Consider the following 20,081-nt stretch of genomic DNA (forward strand, 5'->3'; position numbering starts at 1 on the left):
CTGCCCAGTCTGAGCGGCTCCTGGGGCCCTGAAGGCCAGAGGCTTCCTGGGGGCCCAGGCTGGGGCTGAAGGTGAGCTCTGCAGGGCAATATAGGGGCAAAGGGCCCCAGCTCTGCGCTCAGTCTGCTCCCCTGACTGCCCCAGCTCGCCTGTGGGGTGCTCTGGCTCAGTGGCCATGGCCACTCCTGGCTGCAGAACACCACAGACCTCATCTCTTCCTCGCTCACCCTGTTGAACCATCTGGGACCTGTGGTGAGTAAACTCTGGGGACCCCTAGGACAGTGGGATGGAGTGGGGATACGCTGGGGCTTCCCATCCCTCCCTCACAACATCTGGCTGGGGCATCTCTGGGTTCAGGAACCCAAAAGCCATCTGCCTGCATCCCACCCAGACCCAGGATGGGTTTTCTTGTTACTTTTGAAATAGACAAGAACATGACCTCTCTCAACCCCTCGGGGAACTGACTAGTTTGTCTGATATTCCCCAGGCCTGGCTGGTTTCTGGGACCTGGGGGATCCCAAGTCTGCTGCTAGTCTCTCTGACTATAGGCCTGGTCGTCATCACCGCCCTGGTAAGGTACCTCCTTGTCCTGAGCCCCAGGGAAGTCCTTCCCTCTCTCGAAAGCCTCACTTCCCGCTGGATCCACCTGACCCCTAGACAGGGCTAACCTGGTTTTGAATCGGACAAAAACAGGCTTCCTCCTTCAGCAGGATGCCTCCTTAAAGCAAGAGGCTCCTTCCTAGAAGTGATTGAGGCTAAGAAAAAGGGCTGAGGCACGAAGAACCCCCAAGCCCCACCCAGAAGAATTAAGTCCACTAGAAACTGGGGACAGAGAAGGTAGAGTGTGGGTAGAGCCTGGCGTCTAAGAGCCAGGAGAATGTGGTTGCTCTAGACCTGGTAGCATCAGACAGCTCAGTCCCACAGGGTAACCCATGCGCCCAGCAGGTAGTGAGCATGAGCCCAGGTCCATGATGCCGTATGCTCCCAACCAGGTGTGGCACCTCCTCAAGGTACCCCCAGAGCCACCTGCCCCACTTCCCCCAGAGGACAGGCGCCAATCCGTGAGCCGCCAGCCCTCCTTCACCTATTCGGAGTGGATGGAGGAGAAGGTGGAGGATGACTTCCTGGACCTGGATGCGGTGCCCGAGACCCCTGTGTTTGACTGTGTGATGGACATCAAGCCTGAGAGTGATCCCACCTCGTTGACTGTCAAGTCCATGGGTCTGCAGGAGAGGTGGGAGGGGCAGGGGACGGGTGGGCTGGGGATGACAAATTCTCAGCTCCTGTTTGGAGGGCAGATACCTAGCCTCTAGGTTAGAGTGCAGGGTTTGCCTCATAGCTTAGCATGTGTAAACATGTGCTTTCCCAGTACTGCATATTGATTGGGGTACTTCAAGATGAATGCCCAAAAGTGCAGTTCCTTCCCATGCACACACAGGTATGTGCAGACGTGCACATGAGCACACCCATACTCTTCTTGACTTGAGGAAGTCAGGGTTCATTTCCTTATTGTTGGAGCCTTTAACTTGATGGTATTCCTTGTAATCTGACAAAAGGACAGTAGGTAGCATTTCCCAAAACCTCTACTTCCTGTAAGTACCCCATAGGATTCCATGAGCAAGTTTTGAGAGGTAGTGGCATCCTGAATTTAAGGCTGGGTAAGCCAGCTCACCCATGGTTTGTATTACCCACAGGATATTATAGAAAATACTAGACGGGAACTCAGAAAACTTAGACGACCTTTTTTGGCTCTGCCACTTTCTCATAGTAAAAGCCTGAACAATGCTCGTACCTCCTGAAACTCGGTGCCCCTTTCTGTGTAAGCAGGATCCCTCCTGTCCTGAGGTTTTCGACACTGGGCATGATGGAGCTGGCCCAGTATAGCTAACTATATAGGTGGGCTGCTACTGGCTGCCTTTGAGCTCCCTCCTTCCCTGGATGCAAAGGGCCCTGGCCTCTCCCGGCTGAAATGCATTGAATACCATGACAGCCTCATTCTAGCACTGTGATGCTGGGCTCGGAAGCTGCCCTCTTGAGCTTGAGGGTCACCGTAGCATGTGTCTCCCCTGTGGGCCTCCTCCCTCAGCAGAGTCCAGGGGAGGGCCATTAGGGATTGCTTGGGTTGAACTTTGGGAACCGGGGCCTCCGCCCCACTGTGGGAAGCAGCAGACAGGTGTGTGGACAGAGCCATGTGCGTCTTAGAACAGGTTCTTGTCACATCTCTCTTCCTGAAGCCCGCCCTGATCTCCTCTGGCCACCTTCTTTCTTTCTTTCATGCCTAAGGCTCGTATCTTCTTCTGTGACCCTTGCAGGAGGGGCTCCAACGTCTCCCTGACCCTGGACATGTGTACCCCTGGCTGCAATGAGGAGGGCTTTGGCTACCTGGTGTCCCCCCGGGAGGAGTCAGCCCATGAGTACCTGCTCAGTGCCTCCCGCATCCTCCGGGCAGAGGAGCTGCACGAGAAGGCCCTGGACCCATTCTTGCTGCAGGCAGAATTCTTTGTGAGTTCCTTGAAGTGGCCAGCCACCTTTGCACCACCCAGCCAGTCAGTACTGCAGAGTATACAGATCCACACATGGAACAGATCAACAGCCCGTGGTCATCTCTCCGAGCACCCTGGGCAAGCTCTTACCCTCTGAGACCTGATATCCTCCCCTGGAAAGTCACAAATGGCAGGGTCTTTGCAGGAGTTGAGGAGGACAGAACCATACATCAGGCAGACAGATTCTGGGTCTGTTGGGAGAACTGGAACTGGACTCTGGAAGCCACAGAAAGCAGCCTTCCCCTGGTGGTGTAGTGCCGCGGTAGAACACGTGCCGAGTAGCAAACACCAATCTGGGTCAACCCCCAGGAAAAAGAAAGCCTCGCCTACTCATTCTCCTGTCTTCCTGCCTGATATCATCAAGGATGTTTATGCCCATGCTCCTGGGTCCCCCCTTCTCTTCCCTGGTTTCAAGCTTAGGCTAGGGCTTAGTCCTTTCCCAACCTCTGACAAGTAACAGTCCTAATCTCCTGCCAGGAGTGCTTAGCCACATAAGAGCTCAGCCATAAGAATGTGTGGCCTGTGTTGTCACCACAAGGGAAGGCTGAAGTGAGACTTTGGCAGTGTTAGACTTTTGAGAATGGTCCTCAGAAATAGCAGGCTCCACTGCCAGAGGGGGTCTTGGCCTTGCCCATGGTCTGTGCCAATCGTTAACAAAAGAACCCCCAGAGGGGAAAGGGAGGACCTGACGCTTGCCAGTCCACTCTCCCATCGAACTCACCAGTCAGGTAACACACACACTGTGCTGCTTGGGCTCAGTGCTCCAAGATCTCAAGAGCTTGTCTCCACCTGCAGAAAGCCCCAAGTGATGGACCCCGGCCTTCTTCATGTTCCCCTGACACACACATACCAGCAGAAACTGTTCATTTCTGGGTCAGGTGACTGGTACCTTTCTCCCATCATTCCCACCTCCTGTCTCTAGACAGCCTTCCTCCACCACCCAGCTCCCACCATCATCCTCTCCCCGTGAAAACAGCCTTCCCCGTCCCTTCCTGCTCGGCAGATACTATAGATTTTTGCCAGGGAAAAAGGAACACAGCCTGCTCACCCACTCCATGGGCAGTTCTGCACATGTGTGTGGTGGGGCTTTTTTTTTAATTATTGCTTCTTTTGATTCTCACAAGAGTCCTAGATGGGATCATCCTCTACACTGGGCAAAGACCATCTAGTATATCCAGTGAGTAGTAAGACTAGGTGGTAAAGTGTGCAGCCTGATTAGAAGGGGGTGCATAGGGAGGCATCTTTGGGGAGATACCCCAGAGGCCATGGGTGGGGATTGGCACTAAGGTGAACCTGAGAGTTAGAGGCAATTCGGACGTGCAGAGCTGAGACGAGTCCTCTCAGCAAGCGTAGCACCATGAACGCAGACCTGGGCCTGGGAGGCAGAGGAGGGAAAACAAAGAAAGCCAAGTTGGGAAGCACACAAGTTCAGGGCCCACCTGGGCCATACAGGGTTATTGAGCAACCAGCTGAGATCGCCTCAGAATTTAAAAGTGGGTGGGGAAAGCTGGAATTTTAGTTCAGTGGGAGGGTACTTGCCGGGCATGCATAAGGCTCTAGGTCCAACCTCCAGTATAAGGGGGACATGGGGAATGGAACAAGAGAAGACTCAGACCCAACTGCAAATGAAGGGAAGCCAGATCTGAAGAGGTGCCCATCTGACAAGGAACTCCTTCGGAGGCACAAAGGGCCTTAAGGGATGAGAATCAGTTCCCTTTGTACTGGGCAATCAGGGAAGATTCTTAGAGGAAGTGACTTCAGATAGACGGGATGTGTGGAGGAGAGGAGGGTGGGTCAAGTCTTACCAAAAAGTGAGCATCACAAACAGAAGTCCAAGGTGAGGATGCCCACAGCAGGAACACACATCCCCGAACTACCGGACTGGCTGCTGCACAGGAAACAGGGAGGGAGGGGGCGACTGGCAAGGTCACTCTTCGTCTTGTTCGTTTTCGCTTGGCCTTTCATTGAATGTCTGTCTCAAACCAAGCTGGCCCTCAACGGGCTACTGCTGTGCTCTTTATTTTGTGCACTTGGCAAATGCCAGTAACTATTCTACATGTGTGTGCGCGCTCACTCACTCGGTAGTAAATGTCCCTCGAATGAATGCATGAACTCAAGACAGCCCCTGCACTGGCAGGTAGAGCTGAATATGGACTTCTGAGAAGACCAGCCTGAAGCTACTTACAGCCCCATGTCTTCCTCTTGTAGGAAATCCCCATGAACTTCGTGGATCCAAAAGAGTATGACATCCCAGGACTGGTGCGGAAGAATCGGTACCGAACCATCCTCCCCAGTGAGTACCTGCTACCCCAGGGTGGGGAGGAGCATGGGTCCTGTCATCTGGGAAGATCTAAATCCAGAGTTGGGCCTCTAGAGATGGTGGGCAGTCATCACAGTAGACGGTATGGAGACCAGGCCCATCCGGGGAGAGAGAGGATGGAGAGCAGAGACGGGCTCCTTTTTTAGCCCTGGCCCTTGCCCTTCCTGGCTAGTCACACTGAACTCTGGAAAAAGGGTGGCTCTGAGGCCGTGAGCAGTGACTAAAGTATTTGCATGACCTTTCTCTTCTGGGTGGGTATACTTTAAGAAGAAAACATTAAAGGCTCAGAGAAGGTAAGTGGTTTGTCCACAGACACACAGCTAGTTAAAAAAAAAAAAAAAAAAAAGGTTCCCTAAACCTGGGCTTCTGTGACCCCAGAATCAGACTTTTCTGTCTGCCTGTGTTCTGCAGGACCTGACTGTCAGTCCTCTAGCAGGCAGAGCCGCCTCCCACAGGAAATGAGGTACCTTTATCCTGTAGTGATCTGTCTATAAGGAGGCATGTCCAAGTGAGGCTACACAGAGAGCCCTCCGTAAGGCCTGAGCAGGGCTTGTCTCCCTTGGAGACCTCCTGTTCCCATCCCATCCCATGGTATCATCGCCAGGTAGTTTTGATCAAGGCCCTCCGGGGGCTAGCTCGGAAGGAGGGGGTGACTCGTTGTTGAACGTGAATCCCCAAAAACCTACTCCAGCCAGTTTGTGGAGTAGTGAGCCCTTAAAAAGCAGTTTGCCATCAGCTTCTCCGGCAGCATGGAAGATGTCATGACTTATTTTTAACTTTTAAAATATCGACTTGTGGTTGCTATGGTTACCCAGTCTCTAGGTAGTTACGTTGAAACAAAGCACCATTTAAGGCCAGGATGCCGTCGTCGGGCTGCTCACCTCTTTTCTCGACTTACTCTCCATGCTCCTGTTCTTCCTGGAGGCAGGGGCCCGGGTACCCCAGAGGCTAGGGTTTCGCTGGCTCCTTAGAATGGCCACTGGAGTCAACCAGAGTCCCTGTGGTCCTGCTGGGCTGCTGACAGGCTCCCAGCTTCTCTAACTGCGTCCTGAACCTCCAGGCCCCCAAACCCAACATAGAATGTTGTACAATCAGGCAGAGCTGACCTTGAACTATAAGAGACCTGGACTGGGGGGACAAAGATCACAGAAGGCTCAGCAGAGGCAGCCTCTAGGATGGGGGGGGTGGCACCCTGAGATTTGTCCTATCATTGATTGCTCACATTTCCTGAGCCCCATCCCAGGGACTGAGAATTTGGATTCTGCACACAGAGCTTGGCGTCAAGCAAAAGCAACAGTTCTGTGGGTGAGCACAGGCCCCGCAGGGGCACAATAACTGCCCTGCCCAGCACAGTACCTCAAACTCCAAAAGAGTGTGAAGCAACTGGGAGGCGGTCTGGACCTTCTTGAATGAATGAGTGGATGAGCCTCTCAGGTCCGGCCCCCTCCCTTCCATCCTTACTACCAAATTACTTCCATATTGCCTAGCTCTAATGAGCACCACTGACTTATGGTACACTGGCATAAATGTCCCTGGGCGAGGTGCCAGAGAGGGCAGCCTGTGTGACCTTGACACTTCTTCCTAGACTGTGGCAGACATATCCTGACTTGTGCTTTTTCTCCTTCCTGCCCCTCTCTCAAAACGGAGCACACCAGAAACCTTATCTTGCCACCTCCTTCCCTAAACACAGTCAATATCACCCCCTCTAAGCATATGTGAGACGGTGGCACCTGGCTCCCCTGCAGCTCCCATCTCTCACCAAGCTAAGCCATGGCCTGAGCACCTGCTCAGACAGTGTTCTCTGTTTCTCCTTCTGGTTCTCCAACCCCTGAAAAGTGCCACATTTTCTGGGAAGCGCAGCAACCCTAACCCGATCACAGTCCCCCCCCCCCCCGTCCCTCCAGTCTCCCCTGTCCCTCCAGCCCAGAGCTCTCAGGCCATGCACCTCTTGTCTTCCTGCCCAACACTATGCCCTCTTTTGTAGCAGGAACCACACATGTCTTGTTGATCTCAAAGGCTCTTCTCACAAGCACAGCACAGGGCCAGCACAAACCGGGGGCTGTAGAATGCAATCATTACCACCACCACAGTGACTCCCAGATATCACGAAGCTCTGATATCCGGCCAGAGAAGGCAGCACCCACATCTGTCCTTCCAGCACCTAACATGGATAGGCGAAACCAAGAGGTCCAGACAGAACTGTCTGCTCGAGCACTCTCTTCTTCTGACCCTGCAGAAGCCTCTCCTACCTGCTCTTACCCCTCCCCTGCACTACTTCCTTGCCCTCTCTACAAGAGCTGTCCACCCCCGTGTCACCTGCCATGACCCAGGCAGAGACAGGGGCTGGCAGAGGAGTGGAGATGAGAGGCATATACCCATCACCCCTAGGTTCTTCTTCGTTCCTACTGTCTGCTGGAAACTCGTGATAACAGCAGCTGCCTGTTAATTAGCATCTGCCCTAAGTTGTTGCGCGGGCTGCTTCCAGGGTCAGGGGCTCTACTTTTTCCCATTGACTTGCTTTTAATATGATTTATTTTGTATATACATACATATAAGTACGTATGGGGCCGCACACTTGTGGAGGTCTGAGGACGATGTGTGAGATTCAGTTCTCCCCTCCAGCTTGTGGATCCTAGGGATCCAACTCAAGTTGTCAGGCTTGGCAGCAAGTGGCTGTACCCTCTGAGCCACCTTAGCAGCCCCTGGTAACTCTTTCGGTTATGACTGATGGTATTGGTTTGGTTATACCTGATGGTAATGATTCATAATGGCACCCCTGCACCGTGAGAGCACATACTGGCCATGATCCCAGAGGAAATGTGGGTACTGTGCAGTAGAACAGAGAAGTTACATCCTGTACCAGAAGGCCCAGCTCACAGTTTCACCTGTCTCCCACCCCAGATCCTCACAGCAGGGTGTGTCTGACTTCACCAGATCCTACAGATCCTCTGAGTTCCTACATCAATGCCAACTACATCCGGGTACGTAGCTCCATTCCAAGAGCTTTCCACTAAAGGAGAGGCCTGAGCTGGTGGAATCTATCCTCCAGACTTGTCCCTAACCCAGTGTGGCTCCTACAAGCCCCAAGAGGAGCCTAACTATGGGATGGGGCCCCGGGAGTGCCGCCTCTGACCCTGACCTGACAGGCTGAACTTGGCCGGCTACAGGGCTACAGTGGGAAGGAGAAGGTGTACATCGCCACACAGGGACCCATTGTCAGCACTGTGGCCGACTTCTGGCGCATGGTGTGGCAGGAGCACACACCCATCATTGTCATGATCACCAACATCGAGGAGATGAACGAGGTAGGGACCCTGTGCCGTTGCTCAGTGCTCCCTGCTTTTAGCCCCACATGAAGCATCTCGTTTGCATATTAATTTTTATGAGAATGTTGTGATCCTGGTGTGCACTTAACTGCCAGCATAAGGAAATGGAAGATGACAGGGATTAAGATTTCCATTTGGGGCCACACAGAGCAGAGCAGAGCAGAGCCTGGGGCCGGCTTCTCCCTCCCCATCCAGTGGCCATGCTTTCCTCCGGGATACTTTGCTGCCTCCCAATCTGCCAGTGACATGAAAGCTCATGATGAACAGCTCCTTTAATTGAACCCCCATAAAATAGCCTTCAGAGGGAGGCTGGGGACATAGCTCAGTTGAGGACTTGAGTTTCAACTCAGCACCCATGTAAATAAACCCAGGCATGGTATATGCATCAGTACCACCAGTGCTATGAAGCTAGACGGGCAGACCAAGGGCTCACTGGCCAACCAGTCTTGATGAATTCCAGGTCAATGAGAGATTCTGTCCTGAACACCACAGTGGACTGCACATGGGAACAACACTTGATGTTAAACTCTGGCCGCTACACACATACAAAATCCTATAAAGGGGTACCATTTTCATCTTACAAATGGGGAAACTGAGGCTCAGAAATGAGTAGGTGACGGGGTATGAAGTCAGAATTTTAATGCTACCCTCTAATAACCAAACCTGCTGTCCTCGTGTTCCCGTCTGTTGGCCCCAGCAGAGCAGGAGGGGATGTGGGAGGGAAACAGGGGAGTAACACAGCCTGATCTTGGTCCTTGCAGAAGTGCACGGAGTACTGGCCGGAAGAGCAGGTTGTCCACGACGGCGTGGAGATCACTGTGCAGAAAGTCATCCACACTGAGGACTATCGGCTGCGGCTCATCTCCCTCAGGGTGAGGCCTGTGGTCAGACAGGGCTGACTGGGAGGCTTGGCTGGGACCACCAACTGAGGAAAGTACTCAAAGGCCTACCATAGGCGATACATAGGTCTAGGCCACACCCAGGGTTTACTGGTAAGCAGGGTGAATAGACTTGGACACTAGGGTCAAGACGGAGCCTCGGCGGCATTTCCCAAACCTTATTTTCATATACCATCAAGCTCTTCCTGGGCCCTGCTGCTCATGACTGTTCTAGTTCTTCTCTGCAACCTCTCAGCACCAGGACCGACCCAGCGAGGAAGCTTCCAGAGCTTCCAGCACTGTCCTTGTCATAACGGAAGGTTCTTTATGACTTGGAGTGCCAGTAATGTCCCTTCCGTTGGGATTCTGACTTCTAGTCTGATGCACCCAGTGTGTCCACCACCAGAGGGCAGGCACTCCTTGCTGCTTTAGGACACACGATCATGCTTACAGGAAATGGCAGACAAAAGGAAAACACGCAAAGTATGAGCAACACAGAGCAGCCCAGAAGATTGGGGAAAGGCGTCCTCTCACAAGCAGAAGAGGAGAGACTGCTCCTTTGGGGTATTAGAAGGTTCCGGTTTGGAAAAGCAATGAGATACGTGTTTGCAGAAGGTGGAGTCCCCTGTGATCACCCAGAGAGGTGGAAAAGTTAAGCAGGGCACCAGAAAGCTGACGCCCTCTTCAGAAACAGCCTAGAAAGGTCATTGATGCCGACAGCCACAGGGTTCAGCCACAGAAAGGAGCTTGGGGCCTGACGTTTGACCCTCTGAGCTGCCCTGTCTCCCGGTGGATGCAGAACTGGGCAAGATACCAGGGTGCCTGAGCCCCCAGAAGGCAGTGTCCACATGAGCATCTAACACCAAGACTTACTGGAAACACTGAAGGCCCCAAGGGAGGGGCGGGTGCTGTGGTCACTGTCATAGCCATGTAACACGAGAACATGAGGAACCAGCTTCCAAGTAGAAAGAGGCTGTGTGGGGCTGCTCATCTTCTCCGTGCTACAGGATCAGTTAGGGAAGAACGGAGGATCTTGGGGTGTGACTCGGATACTGGGGACAGAGCTGTGTTCTGGACTCTTGGTTCAAGGAGCACCTATAAGATGGCAAATATCACCTAGTGATCAACAAGGATGTAGAAAGACACCCTGCGATATAGAATGTTCTGAGGGTGCCTCCTAGAAGTGCTGTATGGGGTCTTGGAGGGTTGGGGAGGGGTGGCCAGGGGCGAACAAGTGGGAAAGCTTTCCTAGCGTGCAGAAGGAGCAGCTGTGTGTGCAGCAGAAAGGGTGATGGAGTGAAGAAGCTCTCTGGGGTCTCTAGCGGAAGGATCACATTTGAAGGTGTGCACCCCTGACCCACAGGCCCCACTGTCTGCTTCCCACACATTAGAAAGGAGGCTTCAACATATTGGTTTGGTGTAGGAAGATACCCAGGTTCTCACCCTAGGCCAGAACTCTCTCACTGAGCTACATCCCCAGCGCTTTGTTATTGTCTTGTTTGTTTTGAGACAGTCTCACTAAGTTTCCCACAGTGACCTGGAACTTGCTCTGTAGATCAAGCAGGCCTTGATCTTCCTGCCTCTGGTTTCCAAGTAGCTAGGATTACAGGCCTGTACATCAGGCCCAGCCAGCCAAAGATCTTAAACACAATGCAGTATCCAGATTTGTGTTGAAGGGAGACCACTTTGATGCTAAGGGTCTTTGGTAGTCAGGCAGGAATAGGGTAGGCCCTTCTCACAGTGGGATGGTAGAGCAGAGACAGGCAGTGCGTAATGAGGGCAGAGGAACGAGCAGGCAGAGTCCCTGTGCTCTGGGTCATGTGACTGTGGGGTTCCTGGAACATCTGTCAGAATAAGGAACTTCCAGGTAGTAATGAACTGGAGAAAAATGTTCTTTGCCTTTCTTGGATGGTTTTAGTGTTTAGAGGCCAGTATCATACGCACGCACGCATGCAGGCATGTACGCAGGCATGCACACACACCAACCTAACTCTGATCCGTCTTGTACCATTGCACAGTATGGTAGATGGGTACTGAGGATCCCTCCACTCTCTGTCTCTGTGCCCTCTCTTTCCCATCTTCATCTTTGGATGAATCAGGTCCCGGAACATTCACATGTATCTGAAGGGGAGTGGGAGCGCTCTCTCTCTCTCTCTCTCTCTCTCTCTCTCTCTCTCTCTCTCTCTCTCTCTCCTGAGCAGAGAGGGACTGAAGAGCGAGGCTTGAAGCATTACTGGTTCACATCCTGGCCTGACCAGAAGACTCCGGACCGAGCACCTCCTCTCCTGCACCTGGTACGGGAGGTGGAGGAGGCAGCCCAACAGGAGGGACCCCATTGTTCCCCAATCATCGTTCACTGCAGGTGGGTTTTCCTGTCCACCCACTGGGCAGAGCCACCCCCATCCCTGGGCCCCTAACTCCATCTATCCTCCCGACCCCCAGTGCAGGGATTGGGAGGACTGGCTGCTTCATCGCCACCAGCATCTGCTGCCAGCAGCTGCGACGTGAGGGCGTCGTGGACATCCTAAAGACCACATGTCAGCTCCGTCAGGACAGGTCAGCCACTGGTCAGGGGAGGAGAGGGTGGTAGTGTGATGTGTGCATGAATTGAGGGACTGTTGACAAGCCAGATGTAGTCTGTAAGGCAGATGGGGAACAGAAATAAAAAATGGAAGAGAGCGGAATCCAGGCAGCTCTCTGGAGGACGACAGAAGACAGGCAGCTGGTGGAAAGGACAGGAGCTGAAATCAGGGTGTGTCCCCGAAATGAAGGGACAGAGAGAATAGCTGGTACCCCTAGTGTTTGAGGACCCCTCCCGCAGCCCACTGCATCTCTACTGGCCAGGGGTGGCATGATCCAGACATGTGAACAGTACCAGTTTGTGCACCACGTCATGAGCCTCTATGAGAAGCAACTGTCCCACCAGTCCTCAGAGTGACCACGCTCTTCCTCTGAGCTCCTCTGGGCACTGCCCAGTCTGAGTCTGGGCCTTCACCCTCACAACCCAAGACCTGGCCTTGCTTGGGTCCTGGGTCTGCTCCCTGTCCTTCCCCCCACCCCACCCCCACTCTTCTTTTTCTTCAGTCTGCTCCCCCTCTGTTATCCTGGCCTGGTCTCTATCCCCAGCCTAGCTCTTCCACTGGACATACTGCAGAGTTGGGGAGGGCAGGGGAGGAATGTGCCAGGCCAGGCCTGGGGACCCTGGGCCTGACCCACACCATACAGACCTGGGGCCTCAGTTTTAACCATGGTTCCACCGCTACTTGGTCCAAAATGTTTCAATGCCACATCCCAAGTGTTCTATCACTATGTGTTCTGTCTATCCATCCATCTCTGCTATCTGTACCAGACACTGTGTCCCCTCAGCCAGGAATGGAACCCTGAACTGAGCTCCGGCCCCTCAGTGCCCCAGCCCCCGAGGCAGAGAGGTACCTGCCTCTGGCCCCACCAGCTCCTCGGAAAAGGCAGATTGTATTTTGCCATCAGAATGTGGATGGCAGGAATAGGATTCAGAAACGAGGCAGGGGGAGCACGTGGTGGTTGACAGAGAGATCCCAGCTAAGGAAGGTTCCTGGGCAAGGGTGGGCATTACTCTAGATGCCTTCTGAGTGTTTGGTACTCTCGGGAGGCAATGACCAGCCTGGGAGGCACTGGAGAGGAAGAGGAGAGATGCAGGTGGGGAACCCCAAAGAGTCGGGCCCTGAGGGGGGCCTCCAAGGGTAGGATGGGGACTCCACTCCAAACCTGGAGACATCTTTCTGTGTCACTATGGGAAAGCCCAAAAGTCTCTCTGCGTGTCGCTCTGCGTGTGTTCCCTGTGTCCACATGTGTGTTGAGAGCCCATGAGCAGGGCATGCATGACTCTTTGGCAACATGTGTTATCTTGAAGCCACGTGTTTTTATTGCTGACTTTAAATATTTATTCCCACGGCAAACAGAGACATTTGGTGTCTTTTTATAATTCGCTCGTGGTCATTGAATAGAGCAATAAACAGAGCATTTTGAGCAAAACTAGCCTCCTGGGTCTGTCATTTCCAGTTCCCTCCATTCCCAGTCTCCTTGCACCCCAGGATTTTGTGCCTCTCCTCTGCCCATGTGCATAAAGTTGCCCTTCTTGCTCGCTGGCGCCCCCTGTGGAGACTGGGAATATACATGAAGCCAAATCTAAAACGCCAAAGTCTATTAATACCTCAGGATTCTCACTCAGCCTTCAGCCCCAGCCCACAGAAGTACACTGCACCACAGGGAACCTCGCAGATGGGTATGGGAAGTTTCCAGAAAAGCAAAGTGATTAACTTGCCACCAGCTAGAGAGCTGAGGCAGGGAGGCCAAGGCCTCCCTATCATACCCAGGCCCCTCTCTGGTTGGATCGTGTAGTATTTTTCTCTGGGACCCCATCTGAGCTTCAGACACCCTTTTTTTTTTCTTATTGTCCATGCGATGGCCTCCATGGCTGAATCTTTGAAGGCCCCGCTGGCTGGCCATCAGCCTGTCCTGGGGTGACCTCCGTTACCATCAGTGTTCATCAGCTTCCTTTGCTTCATCTTAGGGTCAGGGGAGAAGACCAGAACAGAAGTGTCCCAGATGGCCTGGAATCTAGCTCCCTGAGGCCCTTTGGGGGAGGCTACTCTCAGCCCAGGCCTCCCAAGGGAAGCTGTTGGATGAGAGCTGCTATTGGGCCCCATTGAGTCAATAGGAAGTAAGTGGGCAGGTCCAAGGCAGGGCTGCCAGCTCACGAGCTCTCCCTCCCAGAGTTCAGAGACTGGGCTAAGGACTAGGAAGGAGCCGAGCTACAGTCATTCCCCTACCCCATAAGGCCACACCGTGCAGCAGAACAAACGGTGATCCCAGGATTTGTGCAAGGTGGTGCATCCACTAGATTCACCCAGCATACCTCTTCCCAGTCCTGTGCACACAAAGGCATTTGGCTTTGCCCCCAACCCTGTCAGGCTGCACATGCTCATACACCCACGCAGGGACAGCTACCTTGGGCCCCTCAGCTCAGAGAAGCCCCACCCGGCAGCAGTGAGAAACAGAATCTCTACCATAAGACACAGGAAATGGATTCCTGGCTGGCCACCTCAGCATCCCTCAGGCCTGGTCAGCATTCCGCCCATTCCTGCATCCAGCTTTCTTCCCTCCCCTAATGTCCACTGCTACGCTGTGTGCCATCAGGCTGAAATAAGAGCCTAAAGAAGGGGTTCCTCCTCACAAGAGCACAGCATCTAAGGAACTGGTGACAGTCAGTGTCCACTGTTGGAACAAAGAAGGAAACTGACCATCCCGCTGCCAGAGCAGCAACCAAGCTTCCAAGCCACAGGCACAGCAACCAAGGGTTGGAAGGCTGAGGTTAGTAAGAAGGTAAGGCTTCCTGACGTTGCCTCTGAGAAAAGACATCAGCAGTACTTTCTGTGCCGGAGCGGGAGATGGAGTGAGACAGTTTGGGCTGCTCTCAGAACCTAGAGACAGAACCCAGGCGAAGACGTATGAAGCAGAAATGGGAAGTTAGCCTCAGACCATTGCTCTGAAAAAGACTTTGAATTCTCTGGAGGCCACTGGGCCAGACAGGGCTGGGGGAGCAAGAAGCTCAGATTCTGTTGTGGGTGACAATTTGGATAGGCCACGTCAATCAGACACATTTCCTCCTATGCCAACTAGGTTCCTAAAAACCACCACGCAGGTTAACTAAGAGGCAGGTGTGTCCATTCACTGAAACGCGGGTGCTGTCGTCAAGAACAAGGAAATTCCTTGTAAACTGGTGTACAGAGATCTCCACGGCACAGAGAGAAAACGGGGACAGAACTGTGTGTGACAGGCCACCTGACATGTACAATGGGAAGACCACATGCCCCTATCCGTGTCTGAATGGAAGGACTCCAGAGGGAACCCCAGATTGCATGTGGGTCCCTCTCTGGAGGGCTAGGAGGTGGGAAGAAAACGTTTATGACATCTTATGGAATTAATCTATTAGGCTACTGGCTTTAAAGAGTGTAAGAAATAAAAGCTAAGCCTCTGCCTTTGTCCTGTGACAAATGGAAAGAGCTGTGGAAACACCGTCACCTGTGTCAATGTTCCAACCACCACAAGTCCCCCAGACCCAGAACGGAAAGCTATCCAGCTTCCTTGAATGGCCTGTCTCAGAAGGGCATAGTCAGAAATCCCTCCTCTGGCCCGACTTCCAGATGAACTCCCAGCACTGTCTTCCTCCCAGTGCCTCTCAGCAGGTTTCCCATGTGAGTCCTGCTCAGTCATCTGGGTAAGCTTAAGCCCCAGGTCCTCCGTCTCCAGGAACCTGGGGCTGTTTGTGCTGCTGGGTGAAGGCACAGGCCCACTGGTCCTTGTAACCAGTTAGGGAAAGGAAATGGGGAGTAGAGAAAAGAGAGACCAGAGAGTAAAGGTCCATTGTCTGACTACTCTCCTCTGCTGTGTATTCCCTATCCCTCGTGTCTATAGACACATGACGTGTGTGCATGGACATGCATGTGCACACACACACACACACTCAGCACCTCTGACTATTTCTCCTACCCCTTCATCTTCAGTGGCCTCATCCCCTCCGTGGTCCACACAGGAGAATGCCCATGCCTGCTGTCACCATGATGGCCCCTTACCCCCAGCAGACAGTAGGGTACTAATATGTGTCCCTGGGGTTCTCCAGCCCCACCCCCCATTGAAGACCTCTCAGACAACCAAGATGGTGGGAGGCAGTGGTATGGGTGAGGGAGTATGAAGGGAGGTCAGAAAAGCCTTCCCTTTTCTATACCCACCCATAGGTGGCCTCAGTCTTTGCCCTGAGTTGGCCCTTCAGGAGACCCCAGTACTAACAGCTACCTCCTCCCAACCTGTGCTTCTAATCCAAGGCTTGAGCTGGATGGCCAAATCTCTGAGAAAACAGATTAGGAAAACCAGGAATCCCACAGATGTGTATAAAAGGTTAATAAACTCTTTAATTGCTTAAGACATTCGGAGCCGGGGACAAATGGATTGCTTGAATGTCACCCCTGCAGGAAGGTACATTGAGCATTATCTACATGGAGCTATGCTAGCCCTGGTCCACTTAAGAAACTGGAGAAGACCTAGCCACAGGCAGAGGCGAGACAAGCACGTAAACAAATGTCCTGAGCAATCCGGCTCTTACTCCTTGGGGCCAGACTTGAAACAGAGAGTATCACAGGAAAGCTGGGAAGGGGTCTCAGAGCAGGACAGGCTGTTTCAGCTGTGCTTCTGGTGTGGAAGCGGTTAAAAGATGACTGGAGGCCAAGGTATTATCTTTCCTCACAGGCTTCTTTGTCTACCTTCAAGGTCTCAGAAGGACAGAGTCTCTTTAAGTCCTCTGTGTACAAGGTCGTGAGATAAACAGCACACCGCTCTGGCCAGTGAGACAGAGCCTTGAAGTAAAGCAGCCAGGATTCAAGGTCTAGGGTCTAGACCAAAAACTGCAAAAATGGTTTACAGTCGTGATTTTCAGCCCCTGAAGTGAATGAGAGCCATCTCCACCAAGGGGTGGGGCTGGAAAAACCAGCCACGCCAGAGTCTCTCCCGGACCATTAAATCGGGAATGTTTTTTAAGCTCCTCAGGGATTCTAGTGTGCAGCCAGGGTCGACAGGACTGACCAGCAGAGTTCAGGCAGGGAATGGGGAAACACAAATGTCGGGGGCAGGGAAAGTGGAGGACACTTGAGAGGACACCTTTCTAAAGAAGCAGCTGTGGTTCACCTCCCACTAACTAGCTGCCAACATTCACATGTAACATCTTTCCTTTCTCGTGGACTGCCACTTTGTTTACGCATCGTGGCGGTCAAGAAAAGACATCTGCAGGCAGAGAGCGGCCTCCACACCGCCTCTTTAGACTGCTAGTTGCTATTGAAAACCAAGCCCTGAGAGTCCTTAACAAAATGTTTTCCATCCCAACCTGAGTGCGGATAGCAAGAGCCCCTACATTACTGGCTGCCCTGAGGGTTGACAAAATCATCTCTGACGTGTGCCTCACATGGCCCAGGGCACAGGGAAAGGGCTTCCTAAAGCAGTCATGAAGATCTTGTGTAGTTTATACCACAGTGGCAGAGCACTGGCCTAGCATGTGCAAGGCCCTGGGTTCACTCCCCAGCATCCCAAGAAAATAAAACAAGAAGGGGATGGGGGTGGGATATGCTCTTTCGGTTAGGGTGAAATCCATAGGCAGCCTCTCTGGATTGGCAATGTGTCCTGCCCCTCACCCAGGGGCAATCACTACTTCCAAGAAAACTCAGGCTGAACCCACAGACTTGCTGAGAAAATCTAAGAGAGCATTCAGCTAAGTTACAGTCCTTCCAAGGAGAAGCAGGCCCAAGTACCTAACACTAGGAGACCAGAACTCCCAGGAGAGAAGCTCAAAAGAAGATAGATTATAGATAGATAGATAGATAGATAGATAGATAGATAGATAGATAGATAGATAGATAGATAGAATAGAATAGATGATACGCAGACAGATGATAGACAGACAGATACCCATCCTAAAAGGGCAGTCTCCTTTTATATATCTGTATGAGATTCATGGCGATCCTATAAAGATCCTTGACCACTGTGTGGTGGAAGTGTTAGTGTTCCCTAGTGGCTGAAATTAGACAGAATTTGATGACTATCAATTCCAGCCCCAGATGGTTTCCTGTTCTCTCTGATCCTCACTGCCCTTGCTTCCCAAGCCCCACCCACTCAAGCAAATGTGAGTCCTCAATCCCAGGATGAACTTCTACCTAGAGTCCTTCCGGACCTCTCCGTTGGCCCACAGGAAGCAGTGACAAGGAAGTTGTCCAGCACAGTGTCATTCTTGTGAACCTGGGGTTCCGGCACCCTGCCTGGGGAATGTCCCTGAGTTCACGAGAAACCTCGTCCCACCATCTCTCCTGAGGATACGCCTCTCTCTGTGTCTCCCCATACCTCTTTCTCCTCCAGCCCCTTCTCCAGTGTCCCCCAATACACAAACTGAGTACTGTATTCCTCCCTACTCCAGGCTGGCCCCAGGTCCAGGGAGGAGGCAAGGAGTTGGCAGTGCTTCCAACCTGCGGGCTATGGAGTAAAACATACCGTGTTTCCACCACGGCGAATAACGCAGTGTTCAGAGCCCTGGTGCAGGAAAACCTCAAACCTTCCATGTCCTGGAGGAGGAGAAGGGGGAATCTTCTAAGACCTTCGATAACAAAATCTACAAGGAACAGATGCTAAAGATGAAGCTGGACACCGAGGAGGCAGAGGCCTGGACACCTCTCGCCCGTCACTCACTCCACCCGACCCCTGCCAGGGCAGGCTGCAGACCTCAGAGAGTCACCATGCAATTATCTGCAGGGCAAGGTGACAACTAGGGCCAAGTCAGAAGGCAGGGACAAAGTCAGAGGGAAGGGAAGAGACCAGCAGACGAAAGCCAAAGGAGTAGTTGATCAAACTGAGGACTCAGGAAGTGAATAGCTACATAGTAAGGATAGCAAAGAGGGACCATGGTAGATGGAGTGAGACCATGCTGGGGAAAATAGGATAGGGCTGAGACTTGGAGCTCCTGGACCCTCCAGAAGAGCCTCATCAAGGACCAACCATCCTTAAGGTATCACTCTGGATTCCTTCCAGAAAAGTGCTGCCCAACTGCAAAGTCTGCTTCCAGAGGCAGAGATGGGTCACTCACTGGGGGACCCTAAATTCCTAAGATCCTTCCCCACTTCCCACTGTGAAAGGTGAAGCTCTGCCTCGCTCCCTTAACAGAACTTGGTCTCTTTTCCCAAAACTTGGTCCTTGGATCTTCTGCCCACACACAAGCTGTCCTGGAGTCTCCTCCAGGGCACCCCCTGCACAAGGCCAGCCCTCTGTGAGCACCATGCAGACAAGAACCAGGGCAGTCGTATTCTCTCCTGTTCCCTCGAGGGTCCAGGCTAGTGCCTGAGATGAACAAGTAAATTGCATTAAGTGAAATTTCATTAGATTTCCCACTGCAGGAAAATGAAATATAAATTTCAACTCCGGAGGTCCATGCCCTTTTGGAGCTCGTAGCTGGCGGGAGGGGGTGTCTGTTGGGAAAACTGAGAATGTTGTTGCTGTAGAACTGGACAGCAGATACCCGTACCCACACTGCTTGCCCCGTTTTTCATACATAACCCCAACACTCAGATACCTTCCCGCCTCTAAAAACTCTCTTTTTCCATCTCTTGCCCAACCCCCGATGGTCTAACTCTGCTCCAGCGGAGTGACATCAGGTGATTCAGACAACAGCCGGTGCATTGAAAGCAATGAGCACACAGATACCAGTGCACCATCCCTGCTGGTGACAGAGAGCCTGCATCCTCCTGGCTTTTTCTCCTAGGAACTAGGATCTGCCTTTCAGACTGTGCCCTCTTTTTGTCCTCAGGTCAAGAAAGACTAGATCAAGAAGCTGTGAAAGAGGATGGGAGGTGGGGGGAGGGCAGTCCCTGCCCAGGATGAGGTCTCCTCCCTATCCAGCTGAAGCTTCTCAAAGGCTTTGTCGCAGAGTCCTGAGTTCAAGAATCCACAGAGTGTGGAGAGGTATCTCAAGGCTGGTACAGAGGGAGACACGAGTAACAATCTTGGTCCCCCTCTAATAGTCTAGGGCTCCCCTGACCCCCCCCCAAAAAAAAAGCAGAGGGTGACAGAAGAGAAAGATGCTGGAGATTTGGGCAGAGGTACCCAAGAAGGACTTTGCAAAGATCTCTATGGACCTGACTTAGGAGAGCTGCTAAAAAAAAAAAAAAACAACACGAAGGGATAGAAGAAAGTGGGAGTGGGGAGGAGGGTCAGTGCCCAGCAGAGCAGGGGCTTGGGGGTCAGGCCTGGACTTCTCCACTTCCCTGCACACACACACACACACACACACACACACACACACACACACTCACATGTGCAAGGCAGACTGTCCACCACAAATGCAGAGAGAGATCCTGTCATGCTCCTATCCTTACTCACATCACCTCCCCAGTTGCATGCATGTGGATTCAGACAGACCTGGGTTCAAATTACATTTCCATTGTCTTGG

At 52.6% G+C, this 20,081-nt stretch overlaps 1 protein-coding gene across 4 annotated transcripts in view; it reads left to right on the forward strand.

Annotated features, from left to right (window-relative positions):
• Ptpn5 (protein tyrosine phosphatase non-receptor type 5) overlaps nt 1–13,078 on the forward strand; it is a 59,333-nt gene extending 46,255 nt beyond the window's left edge. For all 4 annotated transcript variants that reach the window (XM_048427036.3, XM_048427034.3, XM_048427035.3 and 1 more), the window contains 11 exons: nt 145–252; nt 488–571; nt 993–1,234; nt 2,313–2,502; nt 4,752–4,836; nt 7,765–7,844; nt 8,031–8,168; nt 8,951–9,061; nt 11,269–11,429; nt 11,510–11,623; nt 11,912–13,078. In XM_048427036.3, the coding sequence (XP_048282993.3) occupies nt 145–252; nt 488–571; nt 993–1,234; nt 2,313–2,502; nt 4,752–4,836; nt 7,765–7,844; nt 8,031–8,168; nt 8,951–9,061; nt 11,269–11,429; nt 11,510–11,623; nt 11,912–12,005 (1,407 nt within the window). In that variant the 3' untranslated portion in view covers nt 12,006–13,078. The remainder of the gene's footprint in view (nt 1–144; nt 253–487; nt 572–992; nt 1,235–2,312; nt 2,503–4,751; nt 4,837–7,764; nt 7,845–8,030; nt 8,169–8,950; nt 9,062–11,268; nt 11,430–11,509; nt 11,624–11,911) is intronic.
• The last annotated feature ends 7,003 nt before the right edge of the window (nt 13,079–20,081 follow it).

The sequence above is a fragment of the Myodes glareolus genome, chromosome 24 (assembly GCF_982192425.1).
Source record: "Myodes glareolus chromosome 24, mMyoGla1.1, whole genome shotgun sequence".
Taxonomy (NCBI): domain Eukaryota; kingdom Metazoa; phylum Chordata; class Mammalia; order Rodentia; family Cricetidae; genus Myodes; species Myodes glareolus.